This window comes from Dipodomys merriami, unplaced genomic scaffold, assembly GCF_024711535.1.
Source record: "Dipodomys merriami isolate MVZ:Mamm:240054 unplaced genomic scaffold, mDipMer1.0.p SCAF_9, whole genome shotgun sequence".
In the NCBI taxonomy this organism is placed as follows: Eukaryota; Metazoa; Chordata; class Mammalia; order Rodentia; family Heteromyidae; genus Dipodomys; species Dipodomys merriami.
This window is the reverse complement of record NW_027206512.1, coordinates 41,117,519-41,140,977: the sequence shown is the minus strand read 5'-3', so window position 1 is coordinate 41,140,977 and position 23,459 is coordinate 41,117,519. Positions and strand designations below refer to the sequence as shown.

The 23,459-nt window shown below is 41.2% G+C and overlaps 1 protein-coding gene across 1 annotated transcript in view; it reads left to right on the top strand.

The window, feature by feature from the left end:
• Window positions 1-23,459, top strand: part of Grxcr1 (glutaredoxin and cysteine rich domain containing 1) — a 105,136-nt gene that overhangs the window by 37,328 nt on the left and 44,349 nt on the right. Inside the window, exon 2 of the mRNA XM_070012314.1 lies at window positions 11,473-11,715. Coding sequence (XP_069868415.1) covers window positions 11,473-11,715 — 243 coding nt within the window. The remainder of the gene's footprint in view (window positions 1-11,472; window positions 11,716-23,459) is intronic.

Genomic DNA, 23,459 nt, shown 5'->3' with positions numbered 1-23,459 from the left:
CATGCATGAGGCCCTGTGTTCGATTCCTCAGCACCACATAAGAAAAAAGAAAAAAGCCGGAAGTGGCGCTGTTAGCTCAAGTGGTAGAGCGCTAGCCTTGAGCTGAAGAGCTGAGGGACAGTGCCCAGGCCCAGAGTTCAGGCCTCACGACCAAACCCTCCCCAATAAAAAGATAATTTTTCTTTATGATTCTGACATATATCCAAGCCCAAGATAGCAAGTTGAACTATGTTCATTTCTAAATACTTTCATTCAATTTACTGCTTTCAATTCACAGCTTGTACTTTTGCTATCTCTTAAAAAAGGGAGTAAAACTAAAATGTTTTGTGTAGGACTACAGTATCATACTAGGAACCTATTTTGGTTTTCTACAAAATACAGGAAGTAAAATAAGGTACTTAACTGACTACTTTAAGTCTGGTAAACTGGATGTAAGGGGAAGCAAATACAACTAGAAAATATGGGCAAGTTGTGGTTTATTTAAAAATGACTGTTTTAAAAGTGAATCAGCTTCTTGTATAAGATTTCACCTGATTTAACTTCAAATTTCCTTCACAAAATGAAGAAAGGAAATTCAACAGTAAAGGTACCGGAACCTGACTCACTGTCAGCTTAGTGGGAGGTTTTAATTAGGTACTGTCCTTCAGCAAGGAGGAAAAAGCAGACAGAAGATCCCACCAGCATCCCTTGACAGTCATAGAAACAGAACTTCCTGTGAAATGTTTATTTACTCTCCATGGAGCACAGATTGAGTACACCATTTTAAAATTAGTTTTATGGCAAGAACTTCAGATTTCAGTGGTTTGAAATTATAATATGCATATGAATCATGAAACTCTTATGCTATAGTAGAAATACTATACTAGAATCAGTGAGGCTTGGCTCTCAGACCTGAATCTTAAAACAGCTGATGCAGTGATGTATGGATCATCGTCTGAGAAGCCATTATAATAACTTTTCTCTTACAGGAGAAGATTACATTCTGCTACTTCTCCTTCCTATTCACAGCTGGCACTCTCCTGTTTGAGGTCACATCTCCAGAAATGCTGCCTGCCCCTTCAACCTTGTAGGACACAGAAGAATATGCCTTTATTAAATACAGAATCTGTTGGTTGGGTTACTGATCTTGGACTTCCCAGCCTCAAGTGCTGTGAGGAATCAATTTCTGATGTTTCTAAACTACCTAGTCCATGGTATTTTGTTACAGAAGTCCAATGGATGAAGATAAATTGCTTATGGCAGAAACATGAAAAACTAAAGCAAAGCAAAGCAAGACAAAAAAGCAAAAAGTAGAAAGAGGAATTTGCTTATGGACTCCTATAAATAACCCATGAGGATTGTAGCAAGGAAAGAGACCAATAAGTAAAGTAGAAATACTGTCAAGACCTTTTTCTCTCTTGTTTCTGCTTATTTCTTTCTTCCCCACCTAAGCACGTGGTGAAAGTATTATGTCCGCCGACTTTGGTGCTTATCTTCTTGCAGCTTTGAAACCAGAAAGAGGCTTTCCCCTGTCTAATTGAAGAAGTGACAGTAGCATACAGATTTGGATTGTAAATTGGCCTTTCCATTAAGTCTAGAGAGTTTAAAACTGAATGACACATCTTTTGTCTCAGGAAGTAATGAAGACTGAGTTCGCGGGATGCAGAAGATGGGTCAATCATGCTTTATATCTTAATAAGGTACTAGGAAGAGGCTCCTTTGTTGTGATGGGGCTTGGTCTGGATGTTTCCATTGATAAGGAAGAGGTTAAGTGAGCAGCAGAGGGAAGGTGTGTTTCAGGCATAACAACTATATGAGGAAAATCAGAGGCACTAAGCACATGACCTGCTTTGGAAAAATCGCAGCAGTTTCGTGTATCTGGAGAATTTTGCATGAAGAACTTAATAAATATTAGATCATAGAATTGAATAAATATTAGCTGAATAAATAATGAATGTGTGGAGGGGAGGGCTAGGAAAACTAAAACATCAGAGAGGGCTTTCTGGATAAGTTTTTCAACTTCTGTCATTAAAGTTATAGGAAGCAGATGTTTTCTTATGTCAAGGAATTAATGACCAGCATTTTCTTAAAAAAAAAATAAAACTTTTGTAAGGCTAGGTAGAACCTCTTTAGGAGGGAGGGAAAAATTAAGAGACTTGCAATTCCATTAAATTGTGAGAATCTGAGTTAAGGTTATAGAATCTGGGACTCAGAAGTAGATGGAATTTAGAGCTGACAGCAGTACTTGATTTAAAGAACACGAGGGATCATCCTCATTTCAGTGCTAGCTTCAGACATTCTCAGTTTAATATATGGAGAGTAGGTTCAAGGAAAGGTATTACAGAGATAGCTGGGCTTTTGATGTGAATTGTAGGGAGAAAGTATGAGTTGAAAAATACATTGTGACATTCATCAGCTGTTGAAAGTTTGAAAGAGGTTACTAGAGAAGGCGGTAGCCAGTTGACCCAGCTGAGAGCAAATGAGGGCTGGAATGATTACTGGAAAGAGTGACTATTATTGAATGTGAAGAAGGAGCAGCCAGATATATGGGATATTTCCTATGAAAGGGGGATGTTATATACACCAATGGAAAATATTGTATAATTTTGTGATGCTGAAAAAGTTGGCAATTTTCCTGACATTCATTTTCTTGATCAATGAGAAGAGAAATGATAATGTCTTCTGCACAGGACAATAAGCCCACTAATTATTCACAGGCTTATAACATGTAGTTTTTGACCTAATGTTGCCCAAAAATAATTGTAAACAATCAGAAGAAATCGCAAAATCAAAAAAATTTAAATTACTGCAAACTCAGATCTCTGTCAACGTCAGTTGTATTTCTCTGTCCTTGATTTTGTGAAAATAAGACTCTCATGAACCAAATGGTACCCCCAAACAAGGCAAAGTTAATAGACTTAATTTACATGAAAAGTTTAGCTTTGTAGGAAGGTAACGTGTTTTTTAGCAGAAGTTGGGTGCTGTTATGAGAAAAATGAATCAAGCATCCACAATACAAGGCCGAATTCTATGCATATGATGGTCTCCTTAGAACTGTACATCCATAGATTCTAAGTGTCTGAGTCTTATCATTTTAATGATAATAAATACACTCAGTTTTTTGGAATATAAGATTTATACAACAATTTTTTTCTTTCTCCAATGTTGATTGGGTTACTAATAAATTGTTCATAATAAAACCTACCATTATGGAGACTCACTATTTCATTCAAAATTTCCAATTGCCGAATTTCCAAAATCTAATAATAAGCTAACAAACCAGGTAGATTTGGATGCAGAACATTTCCAGAAATAATTATTTTCTTCCTTCTGATAATGATATGTGATCAGTCTTGTTTAGAAACACCTGCATTCACTTCTCATTTTAACCACAATAAAAATAAGCATTAAACTTCATTTTCAGAATTATATCAGCCTTCCCAAATAGTGTATCAAAGACTTGAAAAGACATGACACTTAATGTGCTGAGCATTATTCTGCACATCTGCTTGTCTAGCCCCTGTGTACCTCACAATTTAGGTGCTTTTAATTAAAACAACCTAATTTGGAGATATTTGAGAAAAGAAGGAAAAGCAACATTTTCTTGCTTTTGAAATCTTCTGGCTATTTGTTCTCTTTGAAGCTGAGATGAAAATTTATCTAGATATCTTTGTGAAGCACACAGGCAATTTCAGCCTCTAACACTGTCATTTCTGTTTTTCCTCTCCTGTGACACAAAGTACCTCCTTTATTTGGTCATATTTAGCAAGTGACTGTTATAGTAACCTCTAAGGTTTCTTTGACAATTGGGAAGCAAAGCATCTTACAAAGTAAGAGACAGGAAAAAAGGACAAAAGAGAGAGGAGATACACTTGATTGACATATATCAGGCAAATGATCTCCTCTTCTTTAATGTATGTGATCCCTTTTAAAATACCTGCTCTATTTCTTAAGTAAAATATCTGTGTAAAGAAAAGTCCTCCTCAAGGGTTTTGGAAGAAGATTGTGTGTCTAGAATTGTCCTTAAAATGTGTTTATTAAATATGCTAATAAATAAAAGGATGGAGATCTAGAAAAATAGCCAGAAGTTTTAGTGGATTTCTGACATTGTTATACATTTGCTTGAGTTTTACTAGATAAATATGATAAAGTACTTAAAATCTATCTATCTAATATCTGTGTGTGTGTGTGTTTATCTATAGAGCTGCTTAATAAGTGCTATCTGGCTTCCTGTCAAAAGCTATCTGTCAAAGGATCTAAAGATATTACTAAGCTAGGGATCTCAAGAAGGGAAAATGTCTTGGATTATTTGATAAACACCATGTAATCACAAATGAGTTTGGAGCAGTGTGTTTTGAAGACGGAAGCAGGGGCCATGGTTTCAGGAATACAGTAAGCACTGGAAGCTGATGTGAAAGACAATGTAACCAATCCTGGGGAAGACTTGGAAGCAGTGTGGCCCTGATGATCCTTTGATTTCTGCCTATTTAAACTTATTTGGGACTTCTGATATTCAGAGGTATAAAACCATCAGTGTTTGTTGGCTCAGGATATTATATTTATAGCAATTTGTTAAAACAGCCATAAGAAAGCATTATATTCACTACTTAAAATTTCTACTTGTGAAACAATAGGACTCATAAATCCTCTTACTTCCTTTAACTTCTTGTTCTTTACCAAATGTGATGTGGTGTCGATAAATCACAGTCAATACATAGTTAATAAGTCATATAAAGACTTGAGTTCTATTAATTGCATCAAGTACTAACTCCAAATATTCGCTAGTTATCTGAATTTAGAGTGGACACATACTTCTCTGTACCGTAGACTTTTTCATTTGTGAAGTAAATATAATAAAAGTGCTTATCTAACTTAAAAGGTTAAAGGATGCATGACCCATAGAACACATTTGTTAACTTCTTGCATTGACCTCCAATCTTCCCATAAACGTTTTCCAACAGTTTTTAACTGTTCACAGTATTAAGACTAAGGAAGAGCATATTTACGAGAGGTTGAGACAATGTAGTCAGAGGAACCCAAGAGTTAAACCTTGAACCCAAGGAAGAAACAAGAATGAAGGTTTGCCTAGGGCTGAGGCCAAACTTCTCAACCTCTGGATTTTCACGGGCCTTTGTTGCTTTCTCTTCTCAATTTATTCTGGGAATTCCACAGAGGCTGAGATCACGTCTTTTCATCTGGAACTTATGAAAACATCAAGCTGAAATGAGATACAAGTATTTCAGCCCCTGAAAGAGATTCTCATCACATTCAAATCTACTAAAAAAAAATTGATTATATTTAGCTGATTATTCAGGCATTTTCCTTGTTGGAGAAAACTGGAGACAATTTCTTCTTTTGTTGTTTGATATTTATTCAAGAGGGGGAGTGGAGAGGGAAGCACAGCTTTTCTTTTAAGAGGGAACAGCAGTGTTTTATAGAGGAAGAAGGTCAAGGACGTTATAAAAAATATTGTTGCAGGGTTATCTAACTACTCATGATGATGACATTGGCCAATGTTTTAGGTCTCTTCCTTTTGGATTTATCACTTAACTGTTTCAAAATAAGGGGGAAAAACATGTTAAGCAAATCTCCATTTACAGGGTACCCTCGATTCACTTGCTTTCTGACTATACACCATTTTAAGATCATTACTTTGGGATTCCTCTTGAATACAGTGATTTGTGTATTCACCTTGATGTGGATTTTATCTTCAGATAAAACCCAGCAAGTATAAAATGATGATGAGTAATATTTGTAACTATTTCTATAGAAACCAAAGTATTCACCTTGGAAGACAGATTCTTTTGCAGGAATGTCGTTTCCAAGAAGATTCCTGAAGTAAAACTGAGTTCCTCTTTCCCCAGCCATCTGATTCTGAGCAATAACCCTGGGTGTAAAGTTTGTAAAGTTGCACAATTAACCATGCATTTCAGGTGCATTTTACATAGGAATTTATAGCTCCCTCATGGGTTAGATGATAACTCCATATTAGAGAAAAGCCAATGATAGAAAAGTAAACTGAGATTCTCAAATTCAAATAGCTGTTAGATGTTTCCAGAGAAACAGAGCCTATGGATGTATGTAATATGTATGTATGCATAAGAGTCAAAATCTATATCTAATAAGGGATTTATTATGTGATACTCACTCACAGGATCATAGAGATGGAAGAGTCCCTTGATTTCCAGTTTACAAGCTGGAGACCCCAGAAAACCAATGAGTATACTTAGAATGCTTGATAGCTGAGAGCTAAGAGTTATAGATTCATGTCTAAGACCAAAGACCTGAGAACCAGAAACACTGAGATAAGAAGATAGGTGTCTTAGTTCCAGTAATCAGGTAGAAAGACTGGATGAATCCTCTGCCTTTCTGTTCTATTCAGGTCCTCTAAGTATTGCTTGGTGTCCACTTATGTTGGGAAGGATCATGTACTTTCTAATGATAATGAAGGCTAATCACTTCCAGAAACATCCTCACAAACAAACCCTGGGCAGGTCTAGTGTGAAAGCTTCTAAGTGTCTCTGGATGAGCAAGTGATTCAATTTATTGGCTACTGCCCAGAGAACTGCAGGCTGTGGACACAGGTTAGCTATTGGTAATCCCTTAGTTCCATTTTTACCCCTGTCCAACACATATGAATTTGCTGCAGGCCTGTCATGAGGTTCCAGATGTCCTGAGATTCACCTTTTAAAAATACGTATTTATTTTTATTATCCTTAGGTAGTTGTACAAAAGAATTTCAATGCAACCTGTCGATTTGTGAATACAATGCTTCTAGTTCCGTGTCACCCTATCCTCATTGTGCCCCATCTCTCCCATGACCCCACCCACCTCCTCTATTTACCAGGTTTCACTTTCACATATGTGCCTGAATAGTATGACTCTGTTCACCCATTCTTCCTCTCTCCATTGGTCTGCCCCCTCCTTGAACTTCACTGCCCATTCCAAGTCTTGTTTCAGCTTCTTGGTATTCATTATGTTAAACTGTAAATTCATCATCGAAATCCTTCCCTGCAGAGATGGTACTTTAGTTGCTATGTTTGTGTGTCTATGCACATGACCTTTGCGTGGTGGAAGCAGCCTGCCTTTATCACTGTATAGATTTCCCCGAGAGCCAGAATGCTGCCCCCTCCAGTGGCTTTCCTGGGCTGTCTGGGTGGCTGCCATCCACCATGTGATTCCCATGGTAACATTCAGGGAGGGAGAAGGGGGACAGTGAGCCACACAGAGGTTATTTTTAGATTTCTGGCCAGATGCTGTGACAAATCTGATGAGAGAAAGAGAATGAAGCAACTGCTGAAGAGGATTTTTATTCCCCCAAGACCATATCATTTAAAACTGGAAAAGATGTTGACAAATCACCCAATATACCTACCCTTAACTCTAGGAATATCTTCTTCTGAACTATACCAAAAATTGTGTAAGATCTTTTTTTAAGAGATATTTAATTGAATAGCCTCTTCCAATACATACCTTTTTACCTGAGACTTGTCCCATAATCAATTTCAGATTTTAGAACAAGGGGATTAGCAGGGCGATCGAGTGTCATTGCTCAGTGGACTACTCAATCCCAGCAGACTATTTGTTCAGATTATGTTGCTAGGTTTGTGTGGGGCACATCTTATGCAACTGTGTACTCTAGTGCTTCTGTCTTTCATCTCTTTTGGAGAGAGTGTAACCCCTGGCATCCTCCTTTAATCTCTCATTGATCTTTTATTAATTGCTCTAGATCTTCAAAGGGGTTATGAAATAGAACAGGATGTCAATCCTGAATTCCTGTACAGAGTAGCTAAGTAGCATTTTATTTGTCCCTCTCTGAGTTTCAAGAAAAATTCGTTGAAGAGTTTCAAGCATGCCATCATGTTCCTCCCATCTCAAGATAGTTGCATTGCATGTAGTATTTTCTTCTGGAGCTAAGGCAATTAATATCTGTTACCTCCTCATTCTTCCTATCTCAACTCAAATGCCAAAAAAATTCCTCCTTAGCTCTATGATAAGAACAGGAGACACTTTACAAAATGGCTTCTAACAGTTTGTACATTTGCTTCATTATACCTAAGAGTTCATAATTTTATATTTTATGTAATTTATAGTCTTTTAATACTTTAAGGCATGAGCTCCATGCCGGTAAACAATTGTATCAATTGTCCATTATTACAAACCTATTATCTACTCCTGTATTTGGCAAATAAATTATTTTAGGCAGACTTGCTACCACTTGAGTCAGACCTCAGCCCACAAATAAATTATTCTAAGGGGTGAATGAATAGCTAGCAATTATCTTAAAGAGACATAAACCCAATTTTCTTGCCATGTAGCAGAGTTTCACAAAATATCATGTATACCAAGCCCAACATCCTTTCATGATAAAAAAAAAATCCCACCCAAACAGGTAAAACATTTCCCCATCACAATAAAAGCACTCATTAAAAAAACCCACAGCTAATCATAACCAAAGGGAAAACCCAAAGATGTTTCCTCCTGATATTTTGCACATGCAAAGTTGTGCACCTTCATCCTTTATACTAAGCACAGAACTGAGCATCCTCACTAAAGCAGTAGGTAACAATAGGGATGAAACACACCCAAAGGAAAAGTTAAAATTCTTCTAGAATGATCATAAAAAGAACTTTGCTCTTCTTCCAAAAGCTACCAGATCATTGGTAAGTTCCTTGCTCCCTTCCTCATGATTATGAGTGTGAGCAGAGAGTCTTGGGCTTATCCTAGAGTGCTTATTGATCGAAAGCACAACAATGACCTATCTTTTGTCATTAATTACTCTGATTTCTACTACCTTCAGCTTGGCTTTTTACTTGTAAATATTCTGCTATGGGAAGGGTAGTATTTTCCTCTATTCAACTTAGATAATCCTGTCTTTAGAGGCCTCCACTAGTTGTTTTTGTAGCAGTCTCTCCTACTTAGTCTCATCAGCAGATTTGCTAAGTAAGTAGTATTATTCCATTACAGATGAGAATACTGACATGTAAGAATAGCTCATTTGCTTTCCAAAGACTCAAAGATGACCAGGAACAGGGTCTGGTATTCAAACGCATGTATTCTTCCTACCTTTGTGTTAACAGGTTAGCACTTGATGTTGTGTGTGTTATAGTGTGGTTCTAAAATAGAACCTAACGGCCCACACTTGCTTCCTAGCATGGTATTATTGGGAAGTGGTGATACCTTTAAAAGCTGTGGCTATGGGAAGGTCTGTAGGTCACTGAGGCATGCGCTCTAAGGGGATTCCAGGACTCTGATCCCTTGCTTTTCCTCCCCTTTGCTTCTTGGCCATGAAGTGAGTGTTTTTGCTCCTCCACAAAGATCTCATCATTATGTGCTGTATCCCCACAAGGCTAAGGCAACAGGACTGAAACTTCTAAACTTGTGAACCCCAGCAACCTTTTTTCTCTTTAAGTGTATTTTCTCAGGTATTGTTAAAGTGAGAGAAAGCTGACCTGTTTCATGTTTCACCCTCAGATATATTAGTCTGTATGGTCTTTAAAAGAATTTCAAATTAGATGCAAACAAATGCAAATCAGGAATTTTCAGGTTCTCAGCCTCTGTATAAGGCAATCATTTCCAACAAGAGTAGGTTTTGTTGGACAGTCACATGTCTGCAAACCAGCAACTGCCTGAAGCTGTGTGACATCTTTCCCTTTTAGATGCCACTCTCCCTGTCAAATCGTCTATTACTCTTGACATATCCTCACATTCCTGATAACTCCTTGGCCCTTCCAGGCCTCTGGGTTTTCAACTTAACTCACTTCTATGCTATGTTGAGGGCAGAAGAAAATGGTAATGTATATAACACAATGGGTTTCAGTATTTAGTTTCCTGGAATGGTCTCAAAGTTTGGACTTCACAGGGTTTAGGCAATTATGTTGTGATTTTTTTTTTTTAAAAAAGGTAGCTTTCCATAACAGGGAAAAATACCCCAGAGACTCAACACCAAAGGAATAAATATTGATTTGGGCTCTGGTTTCAGAAGTTTCGGTCCATGGTCACTGGGTCCTATCACTCTGGGCCAGTGACAACATCGTGTGTCATTGAGGTGAATGTGTGGTAAAGGAAACTGCTCATCTTATGGCAGCCAGGAAGCAGAGAGGAAGAGAAAGGAAGAGGCAAAGGAAACAATATCTTCTTTAAGGGCACATCCTGAAAGACCTCACTTCCTCACACTAGGTACCACTTCCTAAAGGTCCTACCCTCTCCCAAGAGCACTACAGGTTATCAGACAAATCTTCAGCACATGTCTTTTGTGACATGTTTGAAAACCAAATGATCATACCCTCGGAGACTCATAGAGCTCTTGTTCTCATAACATACAGTGACGTTCTGTTCAGCTCTTTCAAGTCATCCTGGGGAAAACAAGATGAAAATGAGCTTTCCCATTGATGTGAGGACCTACTTCCTATGGATCTTTTGTACACACGAGCCATGCTCAAGTCAGGCTTTCCAAGGCAAGCAGGAAATGATGTCAGATGTATGGCAGGGAAAATGGTTTTCACCTTGGCCAGTCTTTACCTTGGTTTTGAATGTGGCTTTTGTCTATTCTAGTGTGTCCGATTCCTTGTTGTGTTTTAATGTCTGTCTTTGACTCCTGCCTACTCTGTTGCTTTCTATGAATCACATTCTGGACTGGATCCCATTCTGGGCTGTCAGTCCTTTTCTCCTTGTGGTATACCTTCTAATTGCATGTCCGAACACTGTAGCCCAGTAGAGAACATGTGTGTATATGGTACTACTTCAATTCAAAGCAAACCTATGATACAGAGCTGTGGTTCCCAGCTCAGAAGACTACAAATTTTGGCAAATGGATGTATAACAGAATTTTCAATTGGTTAAATGCTAAGTTTGAGAATTATGTGGTAATGCTCTATTATCAAATATTCAATTTAAGGGACAGAGACAGCAATCAATTAATGTCTACAAATGTAAAAAAAAATCAGCTATCCATTATTTTATTACATGCCATCCCTGGTGCAATATCATCAATTTAAAAATTATTTGATATATGGAAAGAAAGGAGAAAAGTAAAATCATTTCATTTAAATTATATTGATAGTTATTGCTACCTAAATTAGAGGTGCTCCAACTTAAAAAGACATGTCTTTTTTTTTTCCAGTTGTGATAATTGAACTAGGGGCCTGAGTGTAGTCCTGAGCCTCTCTGTACTCAAGGCTAGCACTCTGCCACTTGAGCCACAATGCCACTTCCGGTTTTTGAGTGGTTAATTGGAGATAAGAGTGTTATGGGGACTTTTCTGCCTGGGCTGGCCTCTAACCAGGAACCTTAGATCTCAGCCTCCTGAGATTAGGATTAGGATTACACCACTGGCACCTGACATGTCTTTAAATGGACAAGAAGGGATAATTTATTGCATGCCTTTAATGTACAAAGATACCTAATGAAATTTGTTAATAAGAATCTTGTCTTAAAACAGTAAGGAGTAAGAGTAAGAGCAAATGTATTCACATTGCAATGTTTTCCCTTCAGCAACCATCAACTGACCTTGAATTTGACCGTGTGGTGATTTATACCACTTGCCTTCGAGTGGTAAGGACAACCTTTGAAAGATGTGAACTGGTTAGAAAGATTTTCCAAAATCATCGAGTGAAATTTGAAGAGAAAAACATAGCTCTGAATGGCGAGTATGGAAAAGAGTTAGATGAGCGATGCCGGCGAGTCTCGGAAGCGCCCTCTCTCCCTGTGGTGTTTATTGATGGCCATTATCTAGGGGTAAGTATGTTGCTAAGGAAAAGCTTCTTTTCCCCAATTAGTGTCAGGAACCTATAAACCTAGCGTAGGATGTAGCACAGTGGCAGAGCACATGCCTAGAATATACAAATGCCCTTCCCCCACCACACACACACAAAAGGGGGAAAAAGAAATCATAAGTTTATGAAGCAAGAAGACTTGCAATGTAACTAAGACACTTGCTATCTTAGAGCTCAGAGTCAAAGCAACTGAAGCATTGATTTTCATCCCAAACAATGCACTGCTACGGTCCTCATCCCTGCAAAAATACAGCGAGATAAAATAGTCATGAAATTGCCTTTTATCAAGAGAAATCCATTTAGAAATTGTTCTGTCCTCTTGAGTTCTGCACTGTGAAGACTGATATCTAGAACTGTTTTTCTGGTGCAAACAAGAAAAAAAAAAGACACACATTTGTGATATTTCTCAATACCCCACTCTTAAACACTCTTTTTTCCTAAGGTACCCTGAAAGGAAGTCAATAGGAAATGGAGCCTGGAGCCAGTATGTTATCTACTGATTAAATTACTCTTTGTTTATGTCAGACATAAATCCAGATTTACAATAAGCACCTAAAGCAGCAACAAAACATGCCTACTTTGCTTCTCTTAGAATAATGCTGTTAACAAAATTGACCCCATTGATCTATGGGCACATTTTGGTAAGAAGCCTAAGGAGAGGGCTATGGAAAAGGTGAGAAGAAAAGGTACCAGCCTGCCTGCCTAAGCAGGCAGTAATTACAACAGAAAGAGAAAGAGACTGCTAAACTGCAAGAGGCCACTTCATTTCCATATTTATTTATTTATTTTTATATTTGCTCTTACCTTTAGTTTGGGGAGTAAATCCAGATTGGAAGAGGCTCTTATTTGTTTTGTAGTAGTGTTAGGTTTTTAAAAAGAGGAAGCCGAGTAAGAACTGCACCAGCACGCATGTGGTATTCAGGTAAGGGGTAGGTTTATTCAGTAGACCTGCTGGGACCAGGCAAGGGTGGCACTCCACGTGGCTGGGAAAGGCCTGGGAATGAGAGAGAGCTGGGAAGAGAGGAAAGAGAGAGAAAAGAGCAGAGAGAGGGGTAAGAACAGTAGCACTCACGTGGTATTCAGGTAAGGGGTAGACCTGCTGGGACCAGGCAAGGTTGGCATTCCACGTGGCTGGGAAAGAGAGAGAGCAAGAGAGCAAGAAAAGAGCAGCAAGAGCTAGAAACGAACAGAGAGAGAAAAAAAGGGAGAGAGAGAAAAAGAGAGAGAGAGAGGGGTCTGGGCCTGGGCTAGCCCTTATCTAGGGTATGGGCGGGGAAAGGTGTGGCCAGGTAAAGGGAAGTGGGATCAGGTGGGAGAAAGGTGTGGCCACATCAGGTTAGGATGTGACCTCAGCAGATGCGGACGTGACCTCTTCCAGGTATCCCAGTTGCCTAGGTAACGCAGGTACTGGGTGGAGACTGCTGCGAGGAGGGTGGAGTCTGCTCGCCATCCAGGTGCAGACCTTACATTCCAGCCTTTTAATAATCATGAAATAGGGCGAGGATTCTCTCTGGCTACTTCCTGCTGACAAGGGGCGTCGACAATAGGGGTAAAAGGCTGGAATTTGGTCTCCTCCCAGAGAAGGCAGTGAGCAGCAGCTGTCCCTTGGTGGCGTGAGTCCTTAGATGAAATCTGGAGAAGTCTCATGAGCATTGAGGGGCTGGAAAAAAAATACTAGAGAGCAAATAAATGGCAAGAGGAAGGACTTGGGGCTGAAAATGTTGGTAGAAATGTCCCTAGTTACTTCTGACATCTGGCGACTAGGTAGAGAAGTCAGGTGACAAAGGCAAGAATAGAAATTCCTGTTCAGTTAATAGGTAGACAGGTATAGACATTGGCTGGGCAGGCTTCTTACTTCTACTGACCTCCCGGCTCAGGTTAATTTTGAAAGGGCAGGCACAAAGTAGCTGATGTGACATCATCTCCTCTTACTCCTTTCAACGTTCCCTTGTTCCCTAGACTGGCTGAGTCTAGGTGCTCGTTGCTGGGATGGCTTGTCCCAGTTGGTATTCAAGATTTGAACTCAAGGCCTGGGCACTGTCCCTGAGCGCTTCCGCTCAAGGCTAGCACTGAACCACTTTGAGTTATAGTACCACTAGTATTTAAGGAGGTTTGAACTCAAGGCCTGGGCACTGTCCCTGAGCACTTCTGCTCAAGGCTAGCACTCTGCCACACTGAGTTATAGTACCACTTGCAGAGTTTAGCTGGGAGACGGAGTCTTAGGGATTTTTTAGCCCGAGCTGGCTTTGAACTGAAATCTTTGCCACAAAAGCCCTTTATTATTTCCAATTAAGGCAACAAGGAGATCAAGTAGAATAAGTAGAGCTTACCTGGTTCTTATCAAGAATTGCCAACAAATATTCTGAAATGACAAAACTCATTAGATGTGATGAAAATTTTAGCATAAATATGCCCAGTATTTTAGAACCATGTAGTCAGTAGTGGAATACACAACACAAAACAAAAAAGGCAAAACTCAAAACCTAAAATTTTGACAACATTTAGACATCTTTGCTAACAAAGCACATCAGATGGTTGGGCCTCAGTTACTAGGGCCTGTGAAAACAGCAACTTGTTAGCAAGGCACCTTAGAATAGATGGAATAGTAAACTTAGTGGAAGGTTAAGGGTCAGATGGGGCCAAACCCTTAACCCACCACGTGGCCAAGATGGCGGATTCAAGATGGCGAATTTCTGAAAGAATGCAAAGAAAGCCTGAATAGATTAAGCCTACATTGGCTAGCCTTTGAGAGGGAACCTAGAGGGGGGTCCCTGGGACCCAGCCTGCGTCGCACTCTTCAAGGCACAAGCCAAAAAGTTGTAGAAAAGAGAAAGGGAGAGATAGGGAAAGTTGGACATGAATGGCAGAGAGAGAGCAAAGAAAGCCCGAAAGTAAACAGACTTCTGATCATTTACCATTGCAGTAGCAAAAACTGTGTACTTCTGAGAATGGCATAAAAATGAGGCTCTCTGGCTTTCCAGGGAGCGCGGGAGACATTTCAAAGGGGTTTCACGGCTCAGGCGTGATTCGCAGCACCCCATTAAATGAGTAGGAGAGTCAGTCTGGTGAGTGAAGGAGAGCTGACCAGGCAGAAGCGGCGTCCCGACTTCCCCCAGAGCCCTCTAGAGAGAAATGGCCAAGCCCCCAAAGCCAAGCATCCTCAGCTTCAGAGGTGACCGCCTTTCAGCTAAAGGCCGTAGGAGCTCTCTGGCGTGGCGCCACGTCTGGACAGAGACTGAGCAACAGAGAGCCGTAGAGTAGTTTCACTCACCAGAGTAGAGAAGTGTGGACATGGATGTGAAGGCAGCAATGGTATCGATGCGTTGATTCCGCCGCAGACAGACTGGTTTGCAAAAGGCCGTCAGAACTGCAGGTATTCCTCAGAGCAAAAAGGGAAGAACAAAAAAAAGAAAAAGAAGAAAAAAACAGAGAAATCCCAGCTATCCTGACTTTAAGCCTTTATCCGAGTCACGGCACCATTTATGTTAGGTTTTTAAAAAGAGGTAGGTGAGTAAGAACCGCACCAGCACGCATGTGGTATTCAGGTAAGGGGTAGGTTTATTCAGTAGACCTGCTGGGACCAGGCAAGGGTGGCACTCCACGTGGCTGGGAAAGGCCTGGGAATGAGAGAGAGCTGGGAAGAGAGGAAAGAGAGAGAAAAGAGCAGAGAGAGGGGTAAGAACAGTAGCACTCACGTGGTATTCAGGTAAGGGGTAGACCTGCTGGGACCAGGCAAGGTTGGCATTCCACGTGGCTGGGAAAGAGAGAGAGCAAGAGAGCAAGAAAAGAGCAGCAAGAGCTAGAAACGAACAGAGAGAGAAAAAAAGGGAGAGAGAGAAAAAGAGAGAGAGAGAGGGGTCTGGGCCTGGGCTAGCCCTTATCTAGGGTATGGGCGGGGAAAGGTGTGGCCAGGTAAAGGGAAGTGGGATCAGGTGGGAGAAAGGTGTGGCCACATCAGGTTAGGATGTGACCTCAGCAGATGCGGACGTGACCTCTTCCAGGTATCCCAGTTGCCTAGGTAACGCAGGTACTGGGTGGAGACTGCTGCGAGGAGGGTGGAGTCTGCTCGCCATCCAGGTGCAGACCTTACAAGTAGGAAGACCCCCTACTCAGGCAGGCAAGCCCACCTAGTCGTCCGGAGTGACAGAGCCCACCGCAACAAAGTTGTTAATAAAGGAGCAACTTTATTGAGAAGGTTCCCACACTGACCGGCCAGGGCCGCAGCACAAGCTCGGGAGCTGATACTGCAACCTCGAGTGACCCCCATTCTTTGGTTTTTAAAGGCAAAATCCATGAGGTCAAGCCTGGTCACGCGCAGGTGACCAATGGGATCGTAACACACACAAAGGATTGTAAGGTCATACCAGACCACACACAGGTGGCCAATAGGCGGAGTTTACCGTAAGCATGTGTGAAAGGCAGGGTTTACCATAAGCACATGCTGTCACCAGTTGGAGCCAGATTACAACCTATCTGTTTTATGGGTCAGTCCTTAACAGAACAATCAAGATGGGTTAGGATGTTAAAGGGAGGGGAACCTAGAGGCATTCTTTCCATTCCAGGAAGTGGGAAGGTTGGAGCCAAGGTCTAGCTAACCTTGTTTAAAGGGTTTTTTTTTTTTTCCCCTAAAATCCCTAAAGGCAAAGCCTGGAAAGAAGCTGTACCAGCTCAAATCTCCTCTCAGGGCCTACTTCAGTTTCAGGAAATCTGTGTTCTGGTGTGCTGTCTACAATCACTGCTGTTGGGGTTGTAAGGTGAATCATCCCAGAAGCCACTTTTAGGTAGATTGAATAAGGGAGTCTTTATTTCACAGTTAGCAGGCTGCAGGCAGCCCGTTGTTACAAAGGCCTGCAGCCCCCAAATACACATAACACAGCTAGGAAACAGGCTAGAGAGGAAAGAAAGAACAAAAACAGTACCAACAATCCAATTCAGCTCCAATGGAGAGCTGAATTGGGACTCCATGATGACTGGAGACGAGCCAGGAGCCAGGACACAGGAGATCACATAGATACACGTTGCATGGAGTCCTGGAACCAATGCTGTTCCATGTCTAAAAAGGGTCTGCGCAGGGGCCAGGGTCACAGGACACTCCCAGTAAGCAACCTATCAGCCAAGTGCCCGCCCCTGTCTCCAGGGGTCCAGGAATGCTTATCACCTGAGGGGGATAGGGGAGGGGGCTCATCACCTTCCCCCACCATGAAGACAAGATGCCAGACCCTAAATGGACATACTCAGGTACCAGCAAAACTTTTCCATCTAAGGAAGATAGGCCTTAACCTTCCATATAGGGTATGCTTAGGGGCTACTCAGAGGCTGATGAGTCAAGTCATTTAGGGAGCGAAACAATGCAGAATTAGAGCATTCATCTCTCCTAAGGCTATGACATCTGCATGTCTCTAAAGCAGAGCCCTCCTTGCTGGCCCTATGGAGCCAGGCATCTGCACTTCAAAGGATGGCCGGCCTCACCCCCAGACCTCGGAGCTGGGTGAAGAGCCCCCATTTTTTTCAAACTGAAGCCCTGGGGTGGCTGCAAGAAATTGTTTAGGCTCAGCTACCTCACTTCATTAGAAGCAGCCAGTCAACCAACAGAAAGATAAATGCTAAGAAGACATGCTGCTGCGGACAGGGACAGAAGGAATGCTGTGTGACCTTGCTTTTTAGGCACAGCTTGGTTACAGACTACATTTTCAAGCAATGGAATTTTGATTTGAAGTATTGATCTTCTTTCTAGTATGTGTTAATGTATGCTCCTAGGTTGTAGAAAACTACAACACTGGCAATAATTAGAGCAATACAAGTAGTAGTAACATTATACTGCATTCTTCGCTTTATGCCTACTAGCCTTCGAAATCAGTTCTCTGGCATACTGATGAAGAGGCGAACTCTGAACTTCCCTGTTTCAGATTCCCACTCTGATCATTATCACAGAGCAGCCTTGATTTTCTCATTTGTAAAATGAGAATGCCACTAGAGCTTAGTTCTATTGGGTTCTCAAGAAAATCTAACAACTATTCCTGTTTTTTTTTTAAATTATTTTTTTTTATTTTTTTGCCAGTCCTGGGACTTGAACTCAGGGCCTGAGCACTGTCCCTGAGTTTCTTTTGCTCAAGGCTGGCACTCTACCATTTGAGCTACAGCTCAAGTTTTTTTTGTTTATATGGTACTGAGGAGTGGAACCTAGGGCTTCATGCATTCTAGGCAAATACTCTATCACTAAGCCACATTCACAACCCCTAACTATTCCTGTTTTGCAAAAGTAAATATCCATTCTTTTGCACCAAGTAAAGTAGCTGGCTGTCTGGCAGGGTCAGGACTCAGGTTTGTCTGATATTCCAAACCCTTGCTTCCTGGTATTTCACAGTGAGGAAAGGGGTTGTTAGAGTATTTTAGACTTTGCCAGAAAACCACACAGACATCCAGGTACAGAAAATAAAGAAAAGTTGATTGAGGGAGTGGTGTGGGGGAGGTCTGGCAAGATCCCTTCTTACAAGGGAGAAGTGAGAAGATGCTATTGTCTGAGGTAACCTATATAACCTAGGTGGTTTAGGAAGGGCTAGGAGGCGGAAACCCTGGTATAAACATGAGGACCAGGGGCTTCATCATTGAGGATTAGGATTTATGGCTGCTGTCCAAATAGTAGATAAGGGGCCTTGCAGCTGCCCAGACCTGAAGGTTACTCTAAGGGGCTCTTGTTACCTTATATGGTGGTAGCTGCCCTAGAGAAGTGCCATCCCAAGGTAAAGGGGTTTGGAGATGATTATTATACTGCTTTTACTAATGGACCTAGTGTTGCCTAGGAAGGGAGCATGCTAAGCTGTGGGAAAGGGAAGGAGTGAACTAAGCTATGGGAAGGGAGCTCATTGGGCTAACGGGTCTTGGATGTTTGTTGATACAATGTTACCACCTAGAAAATGACAGGGCACAAATGAAGTGCTCAAATAAATTTATATCCACTATGTAATAGTGCTCCCTCACATTCCTTCTTTCTCTGATCTTCTACAAAGAAAAGATAGGATAAACTCAACCATACCAGGGAGATCATAACTTCACAATAGTACGGACATTTGACTTTTAGCTTGGGAAGTTGTCTGACAATGTAAACTATTGCATAATTTCATTTGCACGAGACTGCACAGGTCTACAGCTGGCCCCACCCTGGGCCACTGCTCCTGGTCACTGTAAAGTCTACACAGGAACACCTCCCTACCCTTTGGCTAAGTTTCTGCCCAGTATCTGTTATCTGGGCAACTGGCAGACCTGGAAGCAGTCATCTTCCCTCCTGCTAGGTCATATCCTGGGCCACCTCTGGTCACATGCCTCCCATCTGACCTTAGGAGGGTCCTAGACCCTAAGGTCACATCCAGATCCAGTGTGGCCACACCTCTTCCTGTCCCTGGCCACACCTCTTCCTGTCCCTGGCCTAGATAAGTCCTGTCTCAGGGGTGCAACACCCCTTTCCTTTTTCAGCCATGCCTCTCCACCATGCATGGTGGGAGCAGAAGTTCAGTAAATAAACTTCTTCTCCTGCCTGAATAGCGTGTGGTGTCCTCTTCATCGGCTACCTAATGAAACCTACCTATTTAATATACCTTACAGTCATTTCTGCTCCCATCCATAAATTGCATGACTTCGGAGACAATGCAAAAGATTCTAATCTCGGCTCTGTGTCATTCAGAGGGACAGAAGAAGAGAGCTATAGACAAAGAGGTCAGGATTGCACTTCTTTCTCAATCAGTTTTTCTCCATGATGACTTTATATAGCACAGCTCAGGAGAGGAAGTTTTGTACCAGTATGCCCACCCCACTTCTGTGGGCTCAAGTGAATATTCTCTCCATACTTGTAGAGAATCCAAAAAGACTTCTCTTTTTTTCTTACAATGGGAGAATTACTTCCAAACCTGTCATCCAAAGTGGCAAAGAACCCAGAACTTATATAACTAGCTCCCCATCTGAATACAATAGGCCTTTTGTGCAGTTCTGAAGCCTGATTGTCAGTGGAATAGATTGCAGGCACCCCACAGCCTTCCTCTTCATGATTCATGAATCTGAAATGGAAGGATGCCCTCTGCTGGGTTTTGGCATGTGGTGAAACATTACTTTTAGGGAGGAAAATTAAGCTGATCTTGGTCGTTTCCCCAAACATCTGTGGGTGGCTTGTTGTTGTTGTTTTGCTTAAAACAGGTACATGAAATCATTCCATTTAGTTTAAAGAACAATAAAGATGAGAGAAAAATAAAGATGTGTGAATTGTCAGTATAGTAAAAACACTAAGGAAAGAGGGAGAAAGAGGAATAGGCAGAGAATGAGGTGGATGGACAGAGTCAGAGAGGTATCCGGAGGCAGATGTGGGAGGCAGAGAGATGGGAGAGCAGGAGAGCATTATTCAGCTCTGTGATAGTCTGCCATCATCACCACTTAACCCAGGAGGGTAGTGCTGCCGGAACAGAATCAGTTCCCCCCTTCCAGTGGGAGATAATGAGTTTACTGAGCAAGAACAGAAGAATTGAGGAGGATACTATATTCCTTTATCTGACTCCCTCCCTTAGCCACACTGAAATCTGAAAATGGAAGCAAGAGGAAGTCAAGAGGAAGAAATTTCTTTAGTACTGCCCTGGAAGACTCCATTGAAAGGAGGGGAGCAAATTCATCTTGGAATTGGCACAGGACAATTGTTCTGTTGCTTTGGCATCAGAAAAATCTCCTCACCAAAATGATATGTTCCAATGGTTTAGCTATAAATTATCTTACAAATTCCTGAAGGAAGTAGGTTGAAAATATTGATTTTTTTTCTGGATCGACCATAAAATTCTACAATGGAAATCCATAAACCTCACATGGAAATGGAACTATAAAACATAGAATGAGGGCTGGCAGAGAGGCTCTAGTGATAGAGCTGCAGCTCAGCCAGTTTTGAGGCTCATAGGTCAACCCCTCCCCCTGCCAAAACAAACAAGTAAATAAATCATAAAATAAGTGGGGTTTTGCTTAACAGAGAGAGGAATAGATCTCTAGCAAAATCTATTGAACTAGCTATACTATGGTATCATTGCTTGATATACTTAAAACCTCTCTTATTCTATTTAAGAATGAAGGTGTATGAGACATGATGCTATATATTTGCAATTCTATCTGTGCAGGAGGCACACATAGATGGATCATGGCCCAAATCAGGTCCTCACAAAAATTCAAGACCCTGGGCTGGGAAGGTGGCTCAGTGGTAGAGCACTTGTCTTGCATGCATGAGGCCCTGGGTCCGATTCTTCAGCACCACATAAGCAAAAAGAAAAAAGCCAGAAGTGGTGCTGTGGCTCAAGTGGTAGAGCCATAGCCTTGAGCTGAAGAGCTGAGGGACAGTGCTCAGGCCTAGAGTTTAGGCCCCACGACAGGACCCCCCACCCCCCCAAAAAAATTCAAGATTATATTGGAAACATAAAGAAAGTAGAAAGGGTTTGGAGTGTACATGCTATAGGAGGGCACCAATCTAGCAAGAGGGAGGTCCTGAGTTCAAATCAGTGCCAAAAAAGCCCCCCCACAAAAACAAAGCAATTATTATTGAGAATAGCTAGTTCACAGTTAGACATACAGACATATTTCCAAGGACTACTCATAAAACATAGCAGAAGTAGGCCCCCCAAGGAAGCTTCTGCTGCAATAAAAAAGCAATCCACTGCAGATATTCACTGCCTTTGTTGTATTTGCATCAGCAAAGAGGTTCATTTATTCATTGCCTTCCTTTAATTTAACTCTATCTTAAAGTATAGTTTCCAGGGCAGGCATTTGATTCATGCTTCCTAAGGAAGTAACAAACTTAACAGTGAAGGTGTTTGGGAAGCGATCTTCATTTTCTTGCTCTCATATACAGTAAGACATTCTAGAAGAAAACTGGATTGTTTCCTAAGTGAGCCAAATCACAAATCTACCAGATGTGCTATTTTCATTTACTGTTTCTTCCTTTCATGTACCATTTCTCCCTCGTGCCGGCACATGCCTGCAGTGCCAGCCCTCAAGAGGCTGAAGCAGGAAGGTTACTTGAGCCCAAGAGTTTAAGACCATCTTAGGCAATATAGCTAGAGTATGCCCCAAATAAAATAAAATATAGTAAAATGAAAGAATATAATTCAATGATTTTTTTTTTATTTCTTTGGTATGGCGGTTATGACCCTTGAATTCAGCACCTGGCACAGTTCCTGAGCTTTATTTGCTGTACTACTTTGAGCTGTAACTCCTCTTCCAACCCAATTAATTTTGACAGATATCTGCACTCATGAATATTCCAGTTCAGTCAATATAGCCATGTATCACATACTGATGTCCTGGTCAGTGATAGCAATTACTACAGTGGTCCTATAAGATTGTTACAAGACCGAAAATTTTCTATTGCCCAGCAACATTATAGCATCAATCCAATGAGCTACTGTGAACAAAGTACTGCCCTGTGAAAAATATAGCAGATAGGATTATACATAATACAGTAGCTGGTGATAAATACCTACATTACCTGTTTAGATATTTACTATAGAATATTTTTTATCATTGTTTTAGAATTTACACCTCTTACTTACATATAAAAAAAAAGTGTCAGCTGGGCACTGGTAGCTCATGCCTGCAATCCTAGCTACTTAGAAGGCTGAGATCTGAGCATGATTCAAAGCCAACCCTGAACAGGAAAGTCTGTGAGACGCTTATCTCCAAATAACCACTCAAAAACAGGAAGTAGTGCTGGGGTTCAAAGTAATAGAGTGTTAGTCTTGAACAAAAAGAGCTCAGGGACAGTGCCCAGGCCCTGAGTTCAAACCCCATGACCACCAACAAAAAAAGTGTCAACTGTAAAACAACTTAAGCATGTTCTTCAGCAGGAGTTCCGTCATTACCATAAATGATGAAGGCTCCCGGAGTCATTGCTCCTGAGTGAATTTCTGGTGGGACAAGATGTGGGGGTGGAAGACACTGATCTTAATTACCCTGTAGAGATCTAGGTGTGTCTCCATTTTAACCAAAAGGGTTAACAAGTTTAAAGCAAAGATAAATTGCAAAGAAACATAGAATAAGCATATAAAACAGAAAATGCTTTTTGTTCAGCTATACAATGTGGTGTGTGTGTGTGTGTGTGTGTGTGTGTGTGTGTGTGTGTGTGTGTGTGTGTGTGTGTGTGTGAGTCGTGATGCTTGAACTCTGGTCCTGGACACTGTCCCTCAGCTCTTCAGCTCAAGGCTACAGTAAGCCTTGAGCCACAGTGCCACTTCTGGCTTTTTCTGCTTCTGTGGTACTGAGGAATCGAACCTCGGGGTTCATACATGCAAGGCAAGCACTCTACCATTGAGCCACCTTCCCAGCCCCCAATGCATTATGTTTTACAGTTGTTATTACAAAAGAGTCAAAAAAGTTTAAGTAGATTAAAAGGCTTACAAAGGAAGGACGTTGCAGTGAGTTAAGGTTAACTTATGGCTGAAGAAATAGTTCCTATTTGTTTGTTTATGAATCTGTGAGTGTTTTGTAAGTCTGCAGTCACATCCAATGATGTCCCTGACCTTTTCATGCTCTAACTCTGCACCCACTAGCTGACACACTCAGAACAACTTCTAGTCTTGCATACTCCAAGCATTGTAAATGTCCATGATGTTTGATTGTTGGGTGGTTTGTCTTTGAAAATACAGTGGATGTAAATGAGTGTGCCAAAGCCTTTGCAATTCTAGTCATACACCA